The sequence below is a fragment of the Hydra vulgaris genome, chromosome 12 (genome assembly GCF_038396675.1).
Source record: "Hydra vulgaris chromosome 12, alternate assembly HydraT2T_AEP".
In the NCBI taxonomy this organism is placed as follows: Eukaryota; Metazoa; Cnidaria; class Hydrozoa; order Anthoathecata; family Hydridae; genus Hydra; species Hydra vulgaris.
In genome coordinates, this window is record NC_088931.1 from 81285120 (window position 1) to 81310072 (window position 24953).

At 27.0% G+C, this 24953-nt stretch overlaps 1 protein-coding gene and 1 long non-coding RNA gene across 4 annotated transcripts in view; one reads left to right on the forward strand and one right to left on the reverse strand.

Moving 5' to 3' along the window:
* Window positions 1-24953, reverse strand: part of LOC136089057 (uncharacterized) — a 39125-nt gene that overhangs the window by 1499 nt on the left and 12673 nt on the right. Inside the window, exon 3 of the long non-coding RNA XR_010642754.1 lies at window positions 12176-12612. This is a non-coding gene — a long non-coding RNA (uncharacterized LOC136089057). The remainder of the gene's footprint in view (window positions 1-12175; window positions 12613-24953) is intronic.
* LOC100209916 (ras association domain-containing protein 1) lies at window positions 10271-23183 on the forward strand. 3 transcript variants are annotated; one of them, XM_065814636.1, is made up of 10 exons: window positions 10271-10577; window positions 15008-15232; window positions 15417-15532; window positions 21119-21247; window positions 21316-21561; window positions 21762-21845; window positions 22026-22128; window positions 22240-22355; window positions 22676-22753; window positions 22824-23183. In XM_065814636.1, exons 1-10 carry the CDS (start codon window positions 10490-10492, stop codon window positions 22893-22895), a joined length of 1257 nt encoding a protein of 418 aa, XP_065670708.1. In that variant the 5' UTR covers window positions 10271-10489; the 3' UTR covers window positions 22896-23183. The 3 variants fall into 3 exon arrangements, with proteins under 3 accessions (XP_065670708.1, XP_065670709.1, XP_065670710.1); XM_065814637.1 differs by lacking the exon at window positions 21119-21247 and having other exon boundaries at window positions 10329-10577; XM_065814638.1 differs by lacking the exons at window positions 10271-10577; window positions 15008-15232; window positions 15417-15532 and adding an exon at window positions 16314-16530.

The window sequence follows — 24953 nt, forward strand, 5'->3', positions numbered from 1 at the left end:
GTTTATATCTTGGCTTTTAGTTAATGATTAAGATTTTGAATTCCCTTAATGAAACTATATAATAATCATTGTTAACAACAGACACGACGTGAATGTAAGCTAGACCCGTCTTTCAAAAAAATTGCAAGTTCCACTACTCGCTTTATATTTTTGCAAGTTCCACAAATATAGTTCACAAAAATAATTACAGCAAGTAGTTGACTACTTGCTGTAATTATTTTTGTGCAAGTTCCACTACTCGCTGTAAATTTTTTTTGCAAGTTCCACTACTTACTAAGTTGCACACTATATATATATATATATATATATATATATATATATATATATATATATATATATATATATATATATATATATATATATATATATATATATATATATATATATATATGTATATACATATATATATATATATATATATATATATATATATATATATATATATATATATATATATATATATATATATATATATATGTATATATACATACATATATATATATATATATATATATATATATATATATATATATATATATATATATATATATATATATATATATATATATATATATATATAGTCAAAAAATAGTAAATTCAAGTAGTAAGATAATAAAATGCATGTCCAATAATCAAAAAATAATGGCAACATTAGGGAAACATCAACTCACTGGAAACATCAACTCAATGAAAACATCAATTACAATGTTAACAACTAGCTGGAACTTTTTCATATAATAATCAACAGCTTCAGAATCACTTTCTTTTCTAGTCAAGTAAGAAATAGTAATAGCCTTTCTGTGTTTTTTTAAGTTTTTCTATTCTGCTATTGTGCAAGACTGTCGTTGCTGTATCGGAATCATATCATTAATAATTATTATTGATATAGTATATATTAAATATATATTATATTATAGTATATATTTAATATATACATAACATAGTATATATTAAATATATAATATACTAGAAATATAATATACTAGAAATAGTATATTAAATTTAATATACTATAAATATATTATATGTCTATATATTTTTAGACAAATATTAGTATATTACTAATATATCATATATTCTAAATACATAAAAAAGCAGTATATTATATTATTATATGATATAAAGCTTTTTAAAAATGTAATAATGTGATTTGACTGAGCAAAAAACATGTATTAATGATTTAATATGTAATAAATGTTATTTTTAAATTGATACTTTATAAATGTAATATTAGTACTTATATCACAAAATCATAGTATAGAAAAATCACATAAATTTTTTAATAATAATTATTATTGGCTTATAAAAACGAATATTTAATATTCTTCAGTACCCCCCCTTCTCCCCCAAACAGAAGTCGGAAAAACAAAATTTAGGTACCAAAAGTGAGGGTAAAAATAGGGTATCTGCTAGTTAAAATAAATTCTTAAAATTTGGCATATGCATAAAAAATATATAAACTTAAAAAAAAGAATAGGATAGAAAAAAAAAAGATAATATCTTCAACATTTACTAAGCACAAGAAGGACAACACACTTTTTGATATCAATAAATAACACTTTAACTTTCGTCAATATAATAAAAAAATACACTTAAAAAAGTTCAACTATTCTATTTTTAAAAAAACTTCTAAGTTAATATAAAATTCTAAAAAAATATGCTACAAACACCATCCTACCATACTGCCTAAACGCCAAGTTCTAAAAACGTGGAACAGTTTTTTAGCACAAAAATCGGTTCCGTAAAACGTGGGATTTGACATACCTATATACATAGTATATAGTATAAATAATCAAAATATAAACGAAATATCATATTTTATATATGTTTTGATTATATATACTTTAAATTTATTATATATTTTTTAAATATGCACACTATCATAATATTATTATCATAATACACATAGTAAACAAGATTAATTCAAAAAATTTATTCAAGAACTTTTCAACTTGAAGATTTTATTGACCATGTAATATTGAAGTAAATATTTTTTAAAAATATTAAAAAAATTAAATAATTTTAAACTATACTAACATATTTAAAAAAAAAAAGAAAGTTTAAGATATTACCCTATAATTGTTATGAGTATTTTATAATGATTATTGTAAAAGTGTGAATGGACCTTAACATGTTTACCAATACGAAATTATATCTTCGCGTCTGTTAGGGCCGTATTATTTATCGTTGTCAAATCTGCTCAGTTTACCCCTTCTAGACAAGGCGATACATCAGTTAGGTTATAAAAAGAGCTATAAGACTTGGGGAAAAAAGGATAATTATGATCAATAGCTAAATAAATGGGTAAAATATAAACACTTAAGTGATACCAGATAAATGTTTTTTTTAAACATCTAAGAGAAAAATAGTAAAAATATTTTTTTTTACTTTTCTGGTCAAAAATCGAAGAAGTGTCCGTGCATGTTACTGAACCGGGGTCCAACAACCATTTGATGCGCATTTTATTACCATTCTAAATACCTATCTTTTATCCATTAGATGTTTTGCCATGTGATGGGTACTTTTTGAGATATTTTAGTTGCCCAACTTGCCCCTATGCTCAATTAGCCCCCCTCTACCCTACACGTAGGGACCCCGGTAGGAAATAAAGAACCGTAAGAAGTTTGGTATTTTTTAGGTAATGTGAAGTTCCCTGTTGCTCTTTTGATATATCTATTAAAGTTAATTTGAAAAAAGTTATCTGAAAAATGTGATGGGACTAGTCCAAGGTTGTCTTTAAGCATGAATAGAATATTTTGATAGATGTTGATTTGGTAAACATTTAGTGCATTCAAGGTTTTTAGTAAAAGTTCAGCATGGGTGAGTTTATCTTTATTATAAACTAACCTTGGTGCATTTTTTGACTCATATAAAGAGTATTCAACTTGGATTTGTGCTTACTTGCCCATGAAATATTAGCGTACGTAAGATAACTTTAGATGTTAGAAAAATAAATAGATTTAAGATTATCTTGGGACAACATAGGTTTAACTTTGTAAAGTATCTTAATATTTTTTAAAATTTTGGTGTTTATTATACTAATATAATATATAATAAAAATGGCTCTCGAAGTTACATTTTTGTCAATAAGTATCCAAAGAAATTTAGTTGTTTTTGTTCTTTCAATGTTTACCTTTTGTTTTTTGCAATGAAATAATATATATTTTGTTTTTTCTGTATTTAGTGATAACTTATTTGATTTCAACCAGATATTTTATCTTTCAAACTCTTTCTTCATACATTCGTAAAGGTCTTTGATTGAGTTTGAGGAATAAAATAAATTTGTGTCATTGGCAAAATATATAACATCAAGTTTTTTAGATGTTTTTGTAAGGTCGTTAATATATAGAAGAAACAGAAGGGGTCCAAGAATGGAACCTTGGGGGACACCACACTCTATTCTTAGTAGTTTTGAGTGTTTATAATTGTCGGAAATAACACATTGTTGCCTTTTGCTTAGGTAGTTTTTAGAAACAGTCTAGAGTGATGATTTTTATTCCATAGCTAGAGTGATATTTTTTATTCCATAGCTGTCATAAGTAAGATATTATGATGTACAGTGTCAAAAGCTTTTGACAGGTCTATAAAGGTGCCTAGAACATATTGTTTTTTATCCAAAGAATCACTTAAACTATTAATTAAATCTAGGATTGCGTGTCAGTTGAATATTGTTTTTGGAAGCCAAATTGTTTTTTATTAAGAATTTTATTTTGGGTTAAATGTTCGTACAATCTGTTATAGGTTACTCGTTCAAAAAGCTTAGAAAAGGTAGGGAGTATCGAGATAGGTCTGTAGTTGTAAATTAAGTATGATTCACCTGTTTTAAATATTGGCACATCTTTAGCTACTTTTAACTTGTCCGGTTAAAAGTAGCTAAAGAAAAGCAATTGAACCTAGACAAACTGAAGTCATTGAGGCATAACGTTTTGCCACTTCCGGATCAATTTTGTTGAGACAATTCATGATACGCCGTTTGAGTTGAGGAATTCTTGTTGCTTGCCAATTATCCTCGTAGACTAAGCGTTTCAACTGACCCCAAAAGTCCTCAATTGGTCGAGTTTCGGGTACATTGGGTGAATTTTTTACCTTTAACAGATGTTTGATGTTATTGGCATCGAGAAAAGAAACCACTTCATTTGCATAGTGCGAGCTAGCTAAATCTGGCCAGAACAAGTACTCTTCAATTTTATAATGTTCATCAATGAAGGGTATTAACTGCATGCGGAGACATCCAATGTATGCTTGTTTGTTGATTGCCTGGCCATTTTCATAAAACATTGGTTTTGAAGTCCCTTTGGGCGATATAATCAAAGAGACTAGCACCTTTTCCTCGTACTTCTTCTTTCTTTTGAATTTGACGTCGCTAGTTGTAGATGACATGTCGCTAGAATAGAAGCCATCGTTGCCAGTCAATGTTGTTTTCGCATATGTGAAATATGATTCGTCATCCATGACAAAATCAAAATTCCTAAAATTGCGATATAAATGCCAACACAAAGGGTTGATTCGAGCTAGTTGGCTATCGCTTCTATGTGGAATCTTTTTCTTCTTGTAATATTTAATATTCGTCCTTTTTTTAAGAATTTTAGATATATAAGATTGGTCACAATCGAATCTTCGAGCTACTTGACGTTGTGAAACACCGTGATGATGATCAAATTGCCTTTGGACCGCTTCCTTTTTTTCGTTGATAGCCTAAATTATTGTCTACACATTCTAGAGCACGATATATGGTTGCTTTTGATGCTCCTTCATCTAGAAAGTGTTTTACTGCGAAGATTTTTGGCTTATCCAGATGCGAAATTCTAAATTGGCAAATGCGTTTTCTTAGGTCTTCTTGCAAACTTGTTTTATATGGAGCCATTTTAATTAATATTTTCAAACTATAATATAACTTTAATAGAGTATTAAATTCCCTATAAATATACTAATTTATTTCAGTTGCGTGATTATGAATAGTATAATTAAATTGATTTAAATTTTGTCTCATTTTTTAGTCATCAGGTGTTATTTATCGCTGTAAAGACATTTGCCACTACCCTACTACAGATATCATATATACTTGGAGTTTTATTCAATTTTAAAGAGTTTAGAGCAACGTTAAGTTAATAGTTTAGTTCTTTGCATTTTAGTTCGCTCTGGGTATCACTTAGATGTGATTCAAAAGAGTTATTAGTGAACTCAATTTTTGAGGTAAGATTAGGGACAAAATTAACATCACATTTGTTAAATTTTTCAGCAATTTTATTTTTGTCACTGTACTCTATTTTGTCTATGACGATTCGAGCAGACAAACTATTTGATTAAGTTTTTTTGTTCCCAGTTATTTCTTTTATAATATTCCATGTTTTTTAATCTCACCAGTTGCATTTATTATTTGCTTCGAGTAGTAGTTTTTCTTTGAATTATTTTTACTTTTTTAAAATAAATTTTGTATTGCTTATAAGTATTTATGTTTTTTTCATTTCTATTTTTTAAATATTTGATGTAAAGTTTTTGCTTTTTTTTTTGAAGATTTTTTTATACCTCTAGTAATCACATATATCACAGCATATGATCACAAACTACCCTAGAACTAAATTTTACCGCGAGGAAAATTAAAAAAAAAACATTTGGGTTTGTACTTTACATTTGGAAAAAAGACAATTTTAATCTAAACAAAATTTTATTTCTATTTTATCACATATATATACTATGGCAATAACACTTACAGAAATAAAAAAAAATGTTAAAAGAAATGTTTCCAGAATTCAAAAAAAAACTGAAGAAATGTTTCGCAAGCAAGAGAAAACTGTTATTGATTTTATTGGCGCTAATATAAAAATAATTAATGACAGATTGGACAAAGCAGAGTTAAACATCAACGTGAATGCAAACAAAATTATAGAACTTACAAAAGAATTGGAAGATATTAAGAATAGTCTACAACTAGTTGACAAAAAAATTCATAACAACAATAAACAACTAGATGAAAAATTCGAACATACTAATATAGAAATATTTATTAAAGAAAAGCAACGAAACCTGGAAGATAGATCAAGAAGAAATAACTTTCGAATCGATGGAATTGATGAAAATGGGTAAGAATCATGAGAAGACTCGGAAGAAAAAGTTCACACATTCTTCTGGCAAAAACTTGGAGTGAAAAATACCGAAATAGAACGTGCCAACCTTACTGGATTGAACAAAGATGGACGACCGAGGACAATAGTATTTAACCTGCAGAAATACAAAAAAAAAAAAAATAGAATCTTGAAAGAATCTCATCGACTAAAAGGCACGAATTCTTTCATTAACGAAGATTTTTCTAGTGAGACCGTTGCTATTCTGACTAAAAGTTATTTACGGAAGTTAAACAAATGCGCTCAAATGGTGAAAATGTAACAGTAAGATATGACAAAATTATTTATCTTAATAATAAGATATGACAAAATTATTTATCTTAATAATAAGATATGACAAAATTATTTATCTTAATAATAATATATATATGTATATATATATATGTATATATACATATATATATATATATAATATATATATATATATATATATATATATATATATATATATATATATATATATATATATATATACATTCATACATATATGTGTGTGTATGTGTGTGTGTGTTAGTGTGTGTTGTGCGTGTGTATTAGTATGTGTGTATACACACACATACTCTTTAACTATCATATACCAATATTTAAAGTTTACCAATATTTAGGTATGTTACATGAAATTTTTAAACTCATCGAATTCTAGATTGTTATATATCACTAAAAAGAGCTTCATTTCAATATTTCAAAAGTGAAAAAATTTTCAAAATCGAAGCACCCTACAAAAAGTTATGACGTTTTAAGTACCGATTTTTTGATATTAGGATTTGTTGAAGAAACTGTAGTCGAAATAAAGTTTTTATTAACTAAAACTATTATAACTAAATCAATTCTTATCCAAAAGTTTATATCTTGGTATCAAAAGATAGATACAAGAGTTATCTACAAATTTATAAAGGTTTCTAGATTACGGGCGCATCCGGGGGCAAGAGGACATCCGGGGGCAAGAGGACAGATTACGGGCGCATCCGGGGACAAAACCACCATCCATACCGGCAATAAAGACTAACAATATTTATAAAAAAGTGTTTTTTTAAAATGAGAATGTAAACTTTTATATACAAGATGTTTTATAATTAGTTATCAGACCACAGTCAAATATAGAAGTTTTATCATTGTCTTTGGGTGGATGTAAGGGTGATGGTTTCAAACACCCTATTATCAAAAATGACTCTTTTTTTTTATAAATAATTATCTTTATAATTAAAAAGAAATCTAGTTAAAATCAAAAATTATATTTTACTACTTTACAACATCACTAGTAGCGCACCCTTTGTTTAAAAGGTTTAAAAAAAGATCATCCAGAATAAAATAAAAGTTATATAAAATTTTTTCAAAAACAGCTTCAAGTAAAAAAATTTATAAGAACTATGATAACCTATTTGTAAAAATTCGTAAAAACCTGAAGAAAAATTATTACTTCCAATTATTCAATACATTTAAAAACGCGCACAAAGCGTACGTGGCAAATAATGAAAGAAATTATTGGCAAAAAAAAAATCATGCTCTGGTTTCCTGCCACAAATGCTTAGAGTCGATAACAAAAGTTTATATGAACTAAAAACTATAGCTCAAGAATTTAACAAATATTTCACTAATATAGGACCAACACTGTCTGAAAAAATCCCTAAGACCAAGTCTTTGTTTACTGACTATCTAGAACTTCTGAATAATTGCATTTGTTCAGATGAGTTATCTTCTGAATTAATGTTTAATGTGTTTGAAAGAGCCTTCAAATCTGTTTAAAAAAATAAAGCAATTGAAGCAGATCAAATTTATGGAAACGTGGTTATAGATTGCTTTGAACGACTTAAAGTTGTTCTTTGTAAAACCTTTAGGGCTTCTATCCATCAAGGAGTATTCCCAAAACAATTAAAAATTGCAAAAATTGTTCCTCTTTTTCATTCGAAAAATCACAATATACACTTTGAATTTTATTAACCTATCAAAAGCTTTTGATACGGTCGATCACCATATTTTGATTTATAAATTCAAATACTACGGAATAAAAAATAAAATTTTAAAATGGTTTAAAAGTTAACAATCTAACCAAAAATAATTTGTACCATTTAACAATGGTTATCAACCCACTTTTCTTAATATAATCTGTGGAGTCCCACAAGGTTCAATTCTTGGATCTCTCCTGTTTTTTAATTTTATATAAATGACTTAAATTAAGCTTCAAAACTAACGAGCATTATGTATGCGGATGATACAAACTTATTCCTTTCAAACTATGATATCGCTGAACTTTTTAAAACAGTAAACGAAGAACTTAGACATATATCTAATTGATCCAAGTGTAATAAGTTAATCTTGAACATTAATAAAACAAAGTGGGTTTTATTTCATTCGATTACAAAAAAGCAATTTCTCCCATCAAAGTTAACTCAAATCTTTATCGTTCAAAAGGAAATAAAAAGAGATTTTGTTACAAAATTTTTAGGTGTTTATCTTGATGAAAACATTACTTGGAATCACCATAATGATTATATAATTACAAAAGTTTCTAAAAACATGGGGATCCTATATAAATAAAGAGTATATCTCAATGAGAAAATCTTAATTTAACTTTATTACTCACTTATACATAGTTATTTAAATTATTGCCAATATTGCTTGAGGAAGTACAAAAATAGTAAGTTACAGCGTCTTTATCTCCGTCAGAAACGCGCAATCCATATAATCAATTTTGCAAATCGCTTCTCTCATTCGAACCATTATTTTATTGAAATGAGAGTTCTGAATATATACGAGTTAAATGTATATAATATTTTATGTTTTGCATATATATGGATAAATAACTTATCCCAAGCTGTCTTCTAAGATCTTTTCTCTTTTAAACCAATCAATAAATATATTTTGAGAAATAATAACTTTTTTAGTGAACCTATTTGTTAACTTATATCAAATTTATATTACCTATCGAGCGCCACACCTTTGGAATAAAATTGTTTTGCCAAAATTTTTAATTTTTAAGTACGTACCTACCTATTACTTTTTGCCTTTTTAAAAAAAACTGAAAAAGTTTTCATTAGATAATATATTGAGTTGGTTTACTCTAGTATAAAATTCTGAAGAAAAGATCCTCTTGATCTTTCTTCCAACACAAATTATTTATCTTGCAATTTTGTAAAAGTTTATAACTTTTTTATCTTATCTTTGTTACATGCTTGTTTAAGGTTCTAACGAAAAGATCTTTGCGATCTTCTTTCATATACCTTGTTTATATTTTCTTTCATTGTAAGTTTATATTGTTATTTTTATTATTTTTTATTTAAAACTGTACAACGATTAACAAATGTAAACCAAAAAAAAAAAAAAAAAAAAATCCATGGACATAAATATTTTACTTTTAATTGTTGTTTTATAATTGGGAAGTGATTATTACATTGGTTAAAGAATACTTCTAAAAACTCATTATAAGCAGATTTGTGGTGACAAAGATTGCATTTTTGGTAAATCTTATCCCACCTCACTGCCGATACTGTGTCTTAATACTGTTGAATAATAAATTTAATTTTTCGTTTATAAATATTAGTTTTGGTTTATAAATTATAAACTATCAATACAACCCCCCATTTATTAGATTGTGGAAAATTCGAAATCCTCTTTTGTTAAAATTCTCTGTTTAATAGATCTTGAAGAAAATGCTCACCCCCTCCTTTTATTCTCTTTCCCTCTCTTCTCCTTTTATACCTCTACCCCCCCCCCCCCCTTATATTAAGGACTTGATAGCACATATCCAGGGCCAACGACATGGGTTTCGAAGTGGGGGGACTCAATCGTCAATTTTTAAAAAAAGTCCTCTATATCTAGAATTTTCTTAAAAAAAAAATGAAGGTCCATTACCTAATTCCCCCCTCCCCGACCCAGGGCCCTCCAGTTTAGTCGGCTCTGATGTCAAAAGCCTTACCAAATGAACTAACAGTTTTTCAAATTTTCTATTATGTGATCAGATATATGTTTTACAATACTTTTTAATACGTCCAACACAGATAGAATCAGAAAGTTAAATTTTTCTTTATCAGTGAAAAAGTATATCCTTTTGATATTGAATTGTCCCGGGCTACGTAAAAAAATACACGGGTCAAATATCGCCCGTAGGCAAAAAAGTTAAGTACGGAACAAATTACAGATTCACACAAGTTAATCTCGATGTAACAAATTAGGCAATTAAAGTTACATATTCTGATTCTTGAACAGTAAAGCCTGATGTTATCAAAAATGTATACAACTGAAACAGCGAGCACTTTCGCCTTCACTTATCTGCTTTAGTCTTTCATCATGCAAGGGAAAAAAGAAATGGAAATTCGAAAATTGATTTTATCAAAGCTGTGAAAATGAGTTTCTTCAGTCATTAATCAGTTATGGCAACTCCAAATTCCAAAAAATCAGAAAAGAAAACAAGTTTTTTTGGTGGAATTTTTGGAGGAGCAAATCGGAGAACCGGCAAAAGTAAGGATAAAAGTTATAGTCATTATAAAACAAATAAGAGAACAATCCGATCTAACATTCATTATTTAAACTAGTTAATTCCCATTAAAGCAGTAGTGAAATTTAAGCAAATTAGTGCTTTATTTATTTGCTATTGAAGTATTGAGCTTGTTAAGGAAAGTATTGAGATATTTACTATACACATTTCTTTTTTGTTAATCAAATATTTCATGACTAGCCATTCCACAGGATTTTTGTTGTTATTGATATATTTATATATGATTAGCACAGTTGTATAGAGCTAAAAAAGACTTAAAAGATGAAGGGTCTTTCAACTTTAGAAGTTAATTGGATTTAAAGTTTTTGTATTTTTTGTGCTGGAAAAACTGATGATTTTCTGACAAGACGCCTTTTACTTAACTTTGGAAAATTTGCTGTGAAATAGCACCAAAATAAAATAAAACATCAAAAATCAAAACAAAAAATATGCAAAAAATATAAAGCATAATATACTTTCTATAACCTATATATTTCTTTTAAACGTAATTTCCACACAAAAATCCTAAGTACCAATTCTTCAAAAATATATAAATTAGTACTTTGAATAGAGGAAAGGCTGCACTTTTCACTCAAAACCTTTGTTAAAAAAGTGTTTTTTTGTTTAATAAACAGACCTTAAAGTTTTTAAATGCTGAGAACTTAGAAATTATATATAAATGTTAAAAATAATCCCCATTCCATTAAATTCCTTATCCTTTTTTAAATCTAGTATAAAGCTTTTCAAACAAATTTGACCTGTTTTGGTACTTAGAAATTCTTACCTTCAAAAACTTTGTTTGAAAAAGTGTTCCCACAGTAAGTTTTTTTTTGTCAATAGTGGCCTTTAGACATAAATAATATATAAGAGAAGCCATATAAAACATAGTTATTTCTATGCATGGCTGGAAAGAAGTTGAGTCAAACTAATTAATACAAAAAACCTCAAGGTTCTAGCTAATTTTAAAAAAAGGTATAAGAGAGTAGAGGTCATGAAAGTTATGTGTTTTTTGTCAAATGTTAAATATTTTATGTTGTGCTGTGGAATGGCTATCATTACTAAAACATTTTTATAACAAGTTTATTGTAAGTTTGTGTATTTAAGTTGCTTTAGTACTCCTTTTTTTTTTTTTATCTGTGAGTGTTAAAATATTCATTGGTTTCCAATATTAAAACTAGTTACATTTAAACACTTTTCATTCAATAAACAATTTTACCGTACAACACCAAAAAAAAAAATTATAAAAAGCCTACATTTGTTTTAGATGAATCAGCACATTTAAACTAATTTAATTGTGCTAATTTTAAATTTGTCCAATTATCTCCATCGCGTACCTTTTTTTTTTAAAAAATTGTGATCCGTTTTTGAATTTTTGAGATTTTTTTGAAAATTTAGAACATAGGATACACATGGTTTTTTTTTTTTTTTAATCTTGAGTTTTTAAAATATTTTTTTATTATAGTAAACTTCACAGTATTTATCTAATATAAACAATTACACAGTTCTTACAAACAGTTTCAGTTTTATATTAGAAGATGTAAGATTTAGAAAGCCTAAGATTTAATAAGTGTAAGATTTTTACCTTTATGGCACATCATAGGCATCATGTTGCAACATCCGCTAGTATTGGTGGTGAATATTTTCTTTTGTAGCATTTTTACATTGCAGCAAGGTTTTGGTTGAACCACTCTCCATGTTTATCACATACACTACCCTTATTTTCCAAGAAAAAGTCTATGTGTGACAACAGAAAAAGGAATATTTTGCACCCCAGAGCTTCATATGAGTGGAGCAGTTGTTGAACATTTTCCATGTAGTTAGGAAAATGATGTTTGCTATTTCTCCCAACTACATGGAATTTTCATTTCAGGAATTTCTGCATATATAGGGCCTATGCATATAGTTCAAAATGTATTTCAACCTGTTTATTGAAGATCATCCATGGTCTGATCAAACTGATCACCATCTATGAATTGTCTTTTGTCAGACACCACAAAAATTCACTCTTACTCTCGAGTCCTAAATACAAAAAACAGAAGGGGGGGGATTATTTATTAATTTTTGGAAAGTTTTCCCACCTAAGCTTAAAAACCCCCCTTCCCTCCCTTCCTGTTTATTAATTTTTACTTGTTATCAACAAAAGATTTATACCTCAAAACTAAAAAGAAAAATTCAGTGAAAATCAGCTTTAAAAATTAGAAAATAATTATTTCAATCACAGATAAAAACAAAAATTTTCATTGTAAACTTTACTATTAAAAATAGTAAATCTCTATTTGTTGAAAATGAGCTTTTGGTTTATTTGTTTTTTATAAAAATACTTATATTGTAAAATGGCGTCAGATCGGAAGTTATCACAAACTGACTGAGTGAAGTACTTGACAAGTCATCTACCCTTCATCTTCTAGGATTATCTCTTACTTCCAATCTTTCTTGGAAACCATATATTAAATCGGTTGCAAAATTAGTATCTGCTAAGGTTGCATCTCTTTATCGAGCTCAACACTTTCTTACTCCGGATTCTATTCTCTATCTCTATAAATCTCAAATTTGTCCTTGTATGGAATACTGTTGCCATATCCGTGGCGGATCATCTAATGATGCCCTTTCTCTTTTAGACAAGGTGCAAAAACACATTGTAAACATAGTTGGACCTGCTTTAGCAGCCAACTTCCAACCATTATCACATCATCATAATGTTGCTTCTCGTTCTCTTTTCTACAAATACTGTAATGGGCACTACTCTAAAGAGCTAGCCTCTCTTGTGCCATCTACTAAAATTCATTCTTGTGTTACTCGTCATTCAGTTAAGTCTCATCCTTTTTCTGTGACCTCCAAAAACTCTTATTCATTTAGTTTTTTTGCTTGAACACCAGTTCTTTGAAATTCGCTTCCTTCATCTTGGTTTCCTGATTTATATAATTTGCAATCTTTTAAGTTGTCTGTCAATTGTTATCTTGCTCTACAAAACTTCATCTTTTCTCTTCCAGTAACTTTCAACTCTAATTAGTGGTTACTTGCAGCCTTGTTGGAAGCAAAAGTGGAAATATATATGTGTGTGTATATATATATATATATATATATATATATATATATATATATATATATATATATATATATATATATATATATATATATATATATATATATATATATAAATTAGTAGAAAATCACTTGACGAAAATGTTTTTCATCAAAAAAGACTCATCAGAAAATTAAAAAAGTTAAAGACGCTTTTATATATATATATATATATATATATATATATATATATATATATATATATATATATATATATATATATATATATATATATATATACACATATATGTATATATGTATATATATATATATGTGTATATATATATGTACACATACATACATACTTACTGTAAAACCCCCTAATTCCAGATGGTTTAGAACTTAAATCATCATAACTTGCTCATTATAAAAGATTTCGGAATTATTTTTTTAAATAAATAAACTTTATAACAAGACAAATCAAATCATATAATATATATATATATATATATATATATATATATATATATATATATATATATATATATATATATATATATATATATATATATATATATATATATATATATATATATATATAAACAATGTTTATTGTGTCAATATAAGAAGTTTTTATACTGCACCAACTGTATCACTATTTAAACATACCAAAATAAAAAGAATTTTTGTAAATTTCAAGATTAGTGATTAATTAAACATGATTAAAGATACCAATTGCCTTTAAAGTTAAATTTAGTAGTTTGAATGATGATTTTTAAATATTTTCAAATAAAATTAAAAAATCAAGTTCCATCTCTCATTGTGTTTTACATAAAATGATTTTATTGTTTTCTCTTTTTATTTGCTGTGTGTCATTGGCGTTAGTGTTTATGATGGTGATCTGCTCCTGGTTCTTCGTGATATTTCTATTAGCATAACATTCTATAAATTTTTCAACATGATTATGCTGCTTTTCAAGATGTTTAATTCAAAAATTTTAATTTTTGTCAGTTGTTTTTTTCAGAATATTTCAAGTTTTTTTGAAGTATTATTTCTGTGAAACTTGCAAATTCTTCTATTAATTATTTTGGTTTTATTTTTACATGGTACCAAATTAAAAAAGTTTTTAAAATAAATTTTGTTTAGTATTATTTAAATTTAATTATTCTAATCATTATTATATAAATAATGATTAGAATAAATGAATATATTTTAAATTTTTTTGTTGTTTAAGATTTTAGTTCATTAAGCACTTAAATTTAAAAAGAAAAATGAAAAATTAAAACCCATTTTTATATACAAATATATTATTATTTTTTTATCTTTTTGTTTTAAAGGTTTTAATATTTTTTTTTTTAGTATCAATTTTTTTTACATTGTTCTTCTTATTTAGATTCGTTAGTAAACTTTGATTATATTAAAGGAGTTGAAGCTATTGAATATAGGAGAAAATCTGATGGAACTGTTAAACAACAAATTGTAGAAAAAAATTCTTATCAATCTTATAAAGCCCAGTATTTTAGAGGACATAGGTTTGAATTGTATCATAAACCAACTTTCTGTGACATTTGTCAAGAATTATCATGGGGTTTATATGCTCAATCTGCTAGATGCTGTTGTAAGATTTTTTTTACTTGCATATATTAAGAAAAACTTTTTTAATTAAGTATGAAATTTTTATAAATATTTATAAATAATTATTAGTTGTATTTTTTTTATACATGCTTTTAATCTTTTATAAATACTTATATAAATATTTATTATAATATTATTTTATAAATGCTTATAATTTTTGTTTCTAGTCTGCCGTTGTACTTGTCATTTAAAATGTGTAAATGCTGTATCTTTGGATTGCCCTAAAGCACCATCAATAGAAAAATCATTTGATGAGATTACAAAAGAAGTTCAAGAAATATTAGTGAGTTTTATTTAGGTTTATTATGTATATTCTTCTATATTTTTCTAATATAACTTATTTATACTAATCATTTCTATGACCTTTTACAGCTGAATAAAGTTTTTCTTTAGTCTTATGTGTTAATATTTATAAAGTTTTTATTCTTTTGATTTTCATTAAGAATTTCTTTATACATTTATATAACTTCACACAATTTTATAACCCCATGAGCTTCTACAACCCTAAAAAACATCAATGTCTTCACAAACTTTGCAGGAATTAAACTTTGGAAATGTTTTTCAACACTCTATTTTTAAAAACAAATTTTGAAAATAGGTTTTTGAAAGTTTTTACTCAGGTGTTTTTCTAAGCTGGAACAATTAAAAATCCACAGCTTCTATTTTAGTGTTTTGACCAGGTCAATGGATTTTATTTTAAGCTTTTTTTTTTTCCAGCATAGCATAAATAACATTTATAGTTTTTTACAAATATAGTTTTACAAATTACATTCATAGTTTTTTTATATATATTCATTGTTTCGTTTACTAAAACAAAGATAAAAGTTAAGATTTGTGTTTTGAAAAGCTTTGTTTTTAAGATTGAAATGAGTTTTGAAGTTCTTTACAAACTAAGTTTATATTGAAGCTAGAGTTTTGCTGAAAATACAGAGATAATTGCTTTACAAACTTAGTTTCATTTGAGATTTTGAATTAAATTATGAAAAATTAATGATTTTGTTGAATTCAAATTGTTTGCAAGTATCATATTGAAACTTTTTTACTTAAATGATTGAATTTGTTTTTCAAAATTCTTTTAAAAGAATGGAAGATAAGGAACTTCAAGTAAAATTTATTAAAAGAATTAATGAGGATGAAGACTCTGGTATTGTGTCCATCGAAAATTATGTTAAAAAAAAGGGAGATGAAAAAATATTGATGTCAAATCTTATTGAAGCAGAAGATCTTTCTGATAATAGCCTAAATGATTCTTTTATTGATCTTGTTGATTCCTCAATAAATGTAATAAATTTAATTTCTGTTTTATCAGAAAGATTGCTATTTTATTAGAAAGATAATTGTTTTATTAGAAGTATTGTTTTATCAGAAGGGTTATCAAATGAATGTTGAATCAGTAATATAATTAGAAGTTATTCAATTTCTTTGTATTTGTGTTTAATTAATGCAATTGTTTTTTAATTAATGCAATGTTGTACATCTATCAGGTTGAAAAAAAAATCTAATAAAAATTTATTAATAGCAAAGTTATAGCAGAATTAAAAAAAAAAAGAAAAAAATATTACCAAACAACACAGTTTTTATATAAACTCTTCTATATATGCTTGATAGTCTAATCCTGAGAATTACTTGTCTACATAACATTCAATCTAATGAAGATCATATTGAGTGTTGAAGTCCAAATGATCTTAAAGGGTTACTAATAATTAATAAGGAACCACAAACTTGAAGAAACTAAGAACCTGTGTTGTAGAATCAACTTACATATCTATGATACATGTTATCTATATCTATAATCTATAGCTTTTTATATAGGAAACATAATGATTTTAAAATTTATAAACACATTGAAGGAGTTTATATTGAACACATTTAAAGGTGTTAAAGGATTACAATCTTTATATATATATATATATATATATATATATATATATATATATATATATATATATATATATATATATATATATATATATATATATATATATATATATATATATATATATATTTATATTTATTTATATATATATATATTCTTTATATATATATATATAAATATATATATATATTCTTTATATATATATATATATATATATATTTTATATATATATATATATATATATATATATATATATATATATATATATATATATATATATATATATATATATAAATTATGTTAGTGTATTCTACAAACAGAGTGCTCAAAGTTCTAAAAGAACAGAGCAATAAATTAGTAAAAACAATAAACTAGATTTTGCGTACTTCAACACTGTGTTTCGCCATCAGTAGGTTCATTAGAAAGAATCTTCCTGATGAACCTACTGACGGTGAAACACAGTGTTGAAGTAATCAAAAATTAGATAAGTGTTTTTACTAATTTATATATATATATATATATATATATGTATATATATATATATATATATATATATATATATATATATATATATATATATATATATATATATATATATATATATATATATATATAAACAAATTTTTTCTTTCCTCATTCGATGCCGGAGATTAAATGTTAATTATTTACATCAAGCTTTGTTCCATGGATTTATTAGAACTCATGCCACCATAATTCTAATTGTAATATTAACATTAATTAGTTTTGTAATTTATGGCTATTGATTGCCATAATATAAGTTTATTTCTTTTTTGTTTTTAATTATTTATATATATATTTTTTTTTTTTAATTTTTTTTTAATGTTAATTCACCTCCCCAAGGCCCAGAAGGCCACTACAGACGAGGAGGCTACTTAATTGTGGTTATAACCCTCTCTCAACTCTATAACTCCGAAACACGAACCTTGATAAACAAGGCCGCTGCGCAGAGAAACAAGTTGAGCGTGGTACTACCAGGGGCGTGGTGGGGATCAAACTCATAACCTCTCGCTTATGAAGTGAGCGCTTTACCACTACACCACTACGCGGTAGTGGTGTAGTGGTAAAGTATATACATATATGCATATACATACATATATGTATATATGCATATATAATACATATATGTATATATGCATATACATATATGTAGGTGTGTGTATATATATATATATATATGTATATATATATATATATATATATATATATATATATATATATATATATATATATATATATGTATATGTATGTTTGTATGTATATGCCAGGCCAGATTATCCTGATACTGGCAATATGTTGCCCAGTACAACCTGTTTCATGTCCTGCTGCCTTGTAGAATACACTTTAGGCAAAGACTAGGAGATGCTAACTCAACACGCCCCCTGCCTTAAGACTTTTGGTTGAATAAAGACTAAAGATAGTGTCTTTATAAAAATACTCATCTTTGGCAGATGTTAAATGCATCTGGCTACTGTCTTAAAGTATGCCTCCTAAGGAAAGACATAAGGGGTAAACAGATTCTATCTGTTGACCAGCCTCGCATCTCTTTTTCATCTATTAGGCTGGCGTAGATGTATTTATAATACATTGTTTCCAGTTTAGGATGTTGAATGCTGGATCTTCTGGACTCTTTACATGGGTTTTACTCGTGTCTCTGTTTTAATGGCTAGGAAAATCATTCTATCTATTATCTCTTTCATTATATTATCTCTTAATGAAGGTACAGCTCTAAAACTCTATTTCATGGTTCTTAGGCCGGCTGGCAGCCAGGTTTCTTGAATTCTGTGGTAGCTCTCAGAGAGGCTGATTCCATCAATGGCTGTAAAGTATCAAATTACTAACAGTGCCATGTTTGCGCATGGATGGTATCCCTTTTCATATTTTTGATGTGCATTGTCAAGGCCACATCACTAATATTTGTGGTCTTAGAAGTACCTTCTCTTCTGTTGAGTCTTATCTCTTGCAAAATTTACTTGCTCTTTGTGAGACTGAGGTCTTGTGATCTTAATGTTGATGGTAATCTTCCTTTAATTCGTAAAGAATTTTATAGTGACATGCTTGGCCTGGGCATCTCTTTCGTCTTAATACTGCACTCTTTTCAATGTTATTTCTGATCAAGTTGACTAAAACCCTTCCTCTTTATCCTTCAGCCAATATCGTTGTTGTTGGTAACTTTAATGCTCATCACACTGAATGGTTTAGCTCTAGTGTTAGTGACTCTGCAGGTGTTAAGATCCACAACTTTTGCCTTTTATAATCTCTAACACAAATAGTCAACTTTCCAACTCGCTTTCTAGACAATCTGAACCATTTACCTTCTTTACTCAACTTATGTCTTGTTTCTGATCCTAGTTGGTGCTCAGTTTCTCCACATTCACCCTTAGGTGCTTCTGATCACAGTTTGATCTCTCTAAAACTTTTATATCATTCTTATCATCATTAGAATACCCCTATAATCGTACCTCTTACAACTGCCTTTAGGCTGATTAAAACTATTTCCATGATTTCCTTTGTGAGCCCTTGGGTAGAATTTTTTTCTTTCTGCTGATAAATGTGCTTATTATGTAACTTCTTGGATTCAGGCTGGCATGGAATCTTTTATTCTCTGTTGACAATTCCAAATCAAGCCTCACTCTTCTCCATGGTTTTCCTCTCATTGTGCTACTGCAATTTCCAATCATAACCATTACTTCCATATCTATCGCCAAAACAATTAACCAGAAAACAGACGTTTGTTTACTATTGCTAGAAACCATTGTAAAAAAGTTTTGTCTAATGCCAAAATTAGGATCCAAACACTTCTGGAGAATCTTTAACAGTGTCTATAAGGGCAAATCTGTTATTCCACCTCTCTTTCATAGTTCAAGTTCAAACTTTTCATCTATTCCATCTCTTGATTTTACTAATTACATCCTACCTGATATATATAGTAGATAAGCAGGTTGATCCCTTGCTTGACATTCGTATCACTCCAGCTTCTGTATCTCAAGTGATTTTCTGACTCTTCTACAGCTTGTGGTCTGGACAACATACCTGTTATAGTCTTGCAGAAGTGTTCTCTGGAGCTGTCATCTATACTTTCAAAACTATTAAACAAGTACTTATCAGAGTGTTGTTTCCTAGCCTCCTGGAAAGCGGGATCTGTTATCCCTAGTTTCAAAATATTCTGGAAAGCAATCTGTCTTGTCTAACCACTGTCCCATTAGTCTTCTTCCTATCATAAGCAAGGTATTTGAGTCTTTAATTAACAAACACTTAACCTGTCATCTTGAATCGAATAACTTACTTTCTAATCATCAATATGGATTTATATCTTCTTGTTCTACTGCTGATTTGCTAATAGTAATGAACGATAGGCTTTATCGTGCATGAGATAGATGTGGAGAGGTTAAGACATTTCTGAAGCTTTTGATAAAGTTTGGCATGGTCTTCTTCATAAGCTTTCTTCTTCCATTTTATCAGGTAACATATTTAAGTTTATTGAATCTTTTTTTACCTATTGTAGTATTAAGGTTGACCTGACTGGACACCACACTTCTTCATATCCTGTAACTTTATGGGTTTCTCAAGGTTCTATCCTTGGCCCTATACTTTTTTGAATTTGCATTAATGATTTCTTAAAAATTCTCACATCCAAGGTGGCATTGTTTGCTAACAATTCTACCATTTGTTCTTGTCTTAATAAGTATCCAACACTCTCTGATTGTTAAGAGGGGGCATTTGAGGTTGAAAAGGACTCAAATAAAACTTTTTTAACTAATTAAAATCTGCAACAATCTAGATCATCCTATATTTGCTCCCTTAATTAAAATTTGCTCCCTTAATAGCAAAAGAGATGCTCTAAAGAGCATCTCTTTTGCTATTAAGGGAGCAAATTTCAATGAACATTAGAATTTTCTCCCTTGATCTTGTTTTCCTGATTCTTAAAATTAGTTTAATAAATCAACTTTGCTAATTTCTATTTTTGTGTTTTAGAGTTTCCAAGAAGGGTACGAACATGTATCAGTTCAAAACAATAATTTACCTAGTTTTGTATCATCAATAAGTCATCTTCGAAAACTTATTGAAGAATTTAACTCCCACTCACCTGTTATAATGACATTAGTGAGTTATTATTATATTATATATTTGTTTTCGATTTTCAGTGGATTTATTCCATTGTTTATTTTTAGCACAATGACGGAACATTTGATGGTTTTATTCGTGTCCACATGAATCTAAACAGACCTGTAAATGTTTCTGCTGATGTTTCAAATTTGACACTAAGGAAAGCAGTTGCTGCTAAACGATTATCAGATTCTCGAAGACCTCTTTCAGAAATTTTCAAACCAGATAATTCTGACCATGATTCAGATGTCTATTTGACACCTAATGTTTCTCATGGAAATGAGTTATCAGTTTTAGAGAGAAGAAACACTGTAAGTGATTGGTATAAATGCTGTAAGTGACCAGTATTTTGCTGAATGATTTCTTAATTGAATGATTCTCTGAGATAATTAGTCATCTCGCGTTATGATTTTCAAGAATATCAAAGTTTATTTTAGAAACATAAAAGATTTTTTTTTTTGTACCAAGGCTATATTTATTTTAAGATTTTATTGTTACAATTTTTATTTAGAAACCTGCTCGAAGACTAAGCTTTTATATGCCAAGAGGAACATATAAACCCTTGCATGTTACTAGTACTACAACTGCACTTGAGGTATGTTTATATATCTTAATATATGGTTTAAAAGTAAAGAGTAAGCAGATTTTACGTATTGTATTTAATACAGTTCAATTTTTTTTATCAGCTTGATTGAAATTGAATGATAAATTGTATCTGTAAATGTAAATTCATGTTACTAATATTAATATTGTTATAAATAATAAAAATTGTTAGGTAATAAGTGCCCTTTTAACTAAATATAATGTCACTGATAATCCAAAAAAGTTTGCACTTTACGAAAAGCATGTTCCAGCCGGAGACAAAAACAATAAAGAAGGTAATGATATCTTTTATTGAAAATAAAATTTTAATTTAAGGAAATTTAAATAAAATGCTATAAAAACTTAAATACAAAGTATGTTATTTTCTGCAATTTATGTTTAATTAGCAACATTTCGGCGATTAAGAGGCGATGAGAATCCATTACTTTTACGGTTAAATTGGGGGGCATTAAATACAACAGACTCTTTTGTTTTAAAGGAAGATGACGAAGGTCCCATTCAGGTAATTTTTATTTTATCCTTTGGTGTTATTTACAGTTATATTTTTTTAGTGGCGTAGTGCAATGACGTCATGTATTAAGATTATTACAAAAGCTGATTTTGTTTCTCTTTGGAGCGAACTGTTTTTCTCGATTCTAAATCCTGTTTCTGAGTAATATTTTAACCTGATGGGTGTTTTAGAACAAAGCATTCATCAGTTAAGCTTCATATTCATGCAACATAATAAATTTGTACAAAAATAATTCATAAAAAACATGTTTTTAACTTTTTAAGTTTATAATTCAACGGAAATCACGTATAACTTAATATTTTTTTCTTTAGTGGACAAATTTTGAGTTACCTGAATTAGCAAATTTTCTTGAGATTTTGCAAATCGAGGAAGATGCTTTGTTGGCTCAGGTATGTTAATATTTTGTTTGTTTTTGATGGTTATAATGTTTTTTGTATTATATTTATAAATATTTTATAGATATACAAAAGGTTTGAGTTGTATAAGCAATCACTGCAAAAAGCAATCGAGTTAAAAGATCGAATAGTGTGACTATTAATATAAGTTAGACCATTTGTTAAAATAACAATCAAGTTAAAACATTGTCTTGATCAATTAAATATAGATTACGTCTTATAAATATTAGATCAGATATGATCTATTGAGTAATTTATAATTTGGTAGAGTGAGTTTTGAATACTGTGAAATTGTTTTGACTACTGGATTTAAATCAATAACCGCATAATTTTTTATTATTTATAAAATTATTTTTTTAAATTTTTGTTACAATTGTCAATTAGTTTGTAAATAATTTTTCTATTGTAAAATTGAATTTAATAATTTTATTTATTTACTTTGAGAAACACGAATCCCTTTTAAAAAGAAAGATAAAAAGATGATCTAAAAAAAAAAAAAAGATTATAATTTTGATTGTTTTTTTTCACTGGAACTTTTACCAAAACAAAATTCGAATCTTACTCAAAAATGTATACTTTTTATTATTATTATTATTTTTTAATATAACAAACCAAACGAATGGGCTAGTACTAGAAAGATTCCTATTTTAATTTCTATTTATAGCAATCTAATACTAAAGGTTTTTTTTAAAAGTTTGTTAAGTTTCAGGTTTCCAAAAGAGATAAAAAGTAAATAAAAATAGTCAACTGAAATTATTTTTGTATATCATGAATATACATTAATAAAAAAAAAATATCATTCAATGTAAAATTATATTCAAATTTGTCATTAAACAGAACACGATGTTCTTTTAATTTTGTGTTGTACAACGTAATTCTACAAATATACCAATGCTCGTAATATCCACGAATCTTAAAATTCTTTTTTTTTTTTTTAAGAAAAACGTGTATTTGAATTACTAACAATCAAAATGTTTTATTAAAAAGTTGTATAAGTAAACAACATCGATAGATAAACTGATTCAGTATACGTGCATTCTTATTTTAAACTTTGGTTGAAAAGTTATAAAAAAAAATTTATTGAATAAATTTGAAGTAAGCAAGCTTAGATACTTCAGTCAAGTTTGTAACCAGAGAACAAATAAGTAGATGTTTATGGATGATATTTATATATAATAACTTTCGTAAATTTCAATTTAAGTATGCACTTAAATTGAAATTTACGAAAGTTATTATATATAAATAATTTTATTTTTTACTAGTTTAAAAATAGTAACTCAACAATACAAAGCTAAGTTATTACGCGAGAAGAGTTAACAAAAAAATTCGGAACCTTCGTACTTTTCGTAAGCCATAAATAAAAATCTTCAGTTTTTAATTATGGCTTACGAAATGAAAAAGTTGTAAAAATCAACAGATAGCAATCACTTCGAAATCCCATGAAACTAAACATTTCAGTCACTGATCATTAGCTTCTTTAGAATGTGCTACTTCGTTGCGTAACAGTCTAGAATCAAGCAAGTAAATAATGCCAAACAGCTCCAAATAACAAAAGTTTTAAAAGACTTAGTTCAAATCTTATCAGTTAAATAATTATACAAATATTATACAATATATTATACAAATCAAAAAGCATTTTAAATACGAAACTGTATTATTCACTATTTATTATTATTCAATATTTACATAGTTGATATGGCAGTGAATACACTGCCATATCAACTATGTAAATATTGCGTGAGGCAGTACTAACTAAAGTAAACTAGAGCCTTTTTATCGTCATCAGAAACATATAGCACGCTTAGTTAATTCGCGTGATCGACAAACTCATTCGAAGTCTCTCTTAAGAAAAATTAATATATTAAACACATATCAACTTAACGTATACTTTTTCTTTGTTTTATGTACAAATGTAAAACGAAATTTTCTCCGTCTCCTTTTCATACTTTATTTTTAACAAAACAAAAAAATAAACACGAAATGATAATTTTTTAATGCAACCATTTTCATAGTCAATTTTGCATATCATTTCGGGGACCGTATCTTTGGAATAACATTGTCGTTAATCTTTTTATTCTTTTATTCTTGCAAAACATAAACTTTTTTATTTACTAAGTGAAATATTTAACATGTAAATATGTAACACTTCATTTTACAGCAGTTCTCGACGACAAGACATTACGGTCTTCTACGA